The sequence below is a fragment of the Myotis lucifugus genome, unplaced genomic scaffold, assembly GCF_000147115.1.
Source record: "Myotis lucifugus unplaced genomic scaffold, Myoluc2.0 scaffold_819, whole genome shotgun sequence".
In the NCBI taxonomy this organism is placed as follows: domain Eukaryota; kingdom Metazoa; phylum Chordata; class Mammalia; order Chiroptera; family Vespertilionidae; genus Myotis; species Myotis lucifugus.
The window spans coordinates 193,755-195,872 of NW_005871867.1; the positions used below are offsets into that span (position 1 = coordinate 193,755).

Here is a 2,118-nt window from a genome sequence, read left to right on the forward strand (position 1 = left end):
GTCGGGCCGGGACTCCCCGACGCCCCGGGCGGCTGAGCTCACTCTGACTCTCTGCGTGACCCAGAACGAGCGGCTCCCCCACGTAGCCTCAGTTTCCCCATTTGTCCCGGACGGTCCCCCGGCTGCGCCCTCGTGCGGGCAGAGTGAGCCCGACCCCTGAACCCGCTCCCGGGGCGCCTGGACAATCCCTGGAAGTGATGGTTGGGCCCGAGCTCCGGGAGGGCTCGGTAGCCGGCGAGGGCCGTGGCGGCAGCACCCGGAGGAGCCTCCCTCACCCAGGGCCGCCCCGCCCTCTCCTGCCGCGTCCGGGCCAAGCTGGGCCGGGCCGCCCTCTAGTGGGGAGCGCGCGGTGAACGGCGATTCCTGCGGCGACATCTGCAGCCCCTGCAGACCGAGGGGCGCAGCGGGTTAGGGCGGCGCCCTCCGGTGGGAACGGCAGAGCTGCTCCCGGTTGCGCCAGGATTGCAGGCTGGGGGCAAGGATACTGTCCAACTGGAGACAGACCACCAGTCCGCAGCCAGAAAAATGCCGGCCTGAGGGCAACGGGCTGACGGGAGAGGGGACGCAGAGGAAGCGGTACCCTGCCCGGGGTCTGCATGAGCCGTGCTGGGAGGTTAAGAAGAGGCGCCTTCCAGGCAGAGGGGCCAGCCAGGCAAAGGCCCCGGAGGACAGGAGTGGACAGGCCTTCACCCAAAGGAGGCCCAGATGTCTGTGATGGCGGTGGCTGCGAGGGCGCAGAGGTCGGCAGCACCAGCCCCCAGCAGCCTTGGGAATCGGAGGCTTTGCTCTTGGTGTGATGGGGGCACTGAGGGCGTTTGAGCAGGGAATGCCCTGGGCTGGCTCCTGTTTAGGGGGTCCCCGCTGTCTGGGGAGAACCACTCTGTAATCAGAGTGGAGGCTACTGCCCTCATCCAGCATGAGGGCCTCAGGGGGGCTGATGAAAAAAGGGGGTCACTTTGGGGTATGTTTTGAAGCTAAGATCTTGGTGATGCGTGAATATGGGCAGGGAGAGGGAGCATCAAGCATGACTCCTGGGTTTCTGGCCTGAACATCTGGTTGGATGGGATGGTGGTGAATTGATCCAGGAAAGACTGGAGAAGAGTGGGTTTGCGAGGAAAACCACAGGACGGTTGGTGGGCACGCCACTCTGGAGATGCCTGTTAGACATCCATCCATTGAAGGGGGGGCGGGCCTGCCTCGGGGCGTGTGATGCGGAGTCTGGGAGAGAGAGCAGCCCTGAAGCCTTGGCTAGAGGCAGAGCGAGAGGATGGTACTTAAGGCCACTTGCCGGATGTGATAGCAAAGGGGAGCTCAGAAGTCAGGACTGCGCCCTGGAGCACCCCACCACGTGGAGGTAGGAAGATGAAACAGAACCTGTAACAACAAATGGACAATTCTTTTTTTTTTTTTAATTTTTTTATTGATTTCAGAGAGGAGGAGAGAGAGAGAAACATCAATGATGAGAGAGAATCATGGATCAGCTGCCTCCTGCACACCCCACACTGGGGATCAAGCCCACAACCCAGGCCTGTGCCCTGACCGGGAATCGAACTGTGACCTCCTGGCTCATAGGTCGATGCTCAACCACTGAGCAACATGGCTGGGCCAAATGGACAATTCTTAAAGGTACAGCTCAATAAAATATTAAAACCTGTAGACACTTGTGCCATCTGTCACCCAGATCAAGATGTGCAGGACACCTCCCGGATATCCCCGAGATAACTGCGACTTGATTTCTATCCACCAGGGATTCCTTTTTGCCTGACAGAGGTAAACAACTTCTGAGCCATTTTGTTGGTGGCTGGGCTCAGACTTTGTAGGCAGATAAACGGTCTTGGCAGGGGTGGCAGCTGGGAGTTCAGAACGCAATGGGTAGCCCGCGGGGGGCCCAAGTGTTCCTGGGTAACGTCTTGTTCCGTCTCCAAGGATTGTATGACCAAGACTTCCCTGAGCTGTTTCCGCATCTGAAGCTTCTCCCCTCACTCCTCCTTCGGGTAGTAATGAACAGAGGAAATCCTTGGTAGCAATGAAAAAACGGGGTTTCACAGGCCTCTGGATGCCTGTCTGGAGTCTAGAGCTCAGTCCGGGGGAGTGTGGGGGGGGGGGAGGTGGGGGAGT

General features: G+C 59.7%; 1 protein-coding gene across 1 annotated transcript in view; it reads right to left on the minus strand.

Annotated features, from left to right (window-relative positions):
• The window catches only part of FAM212A (family with sequence similarity 212 member A), a 2,667-nt gene extending 2,069 nt beyond the window's left edge, over nucleotides 1–598 (minus strand). Inside the window, 1 exon segment of the mRNA XM_023747244.1 lies at nucleotides 581–598. Coding sequence (XP_023603012.1) covers nucleotides 581–598 — 18 coding nt within the window.
• Nucleotides 599–2,118: the final 1,520 nt, after the last annotated feature.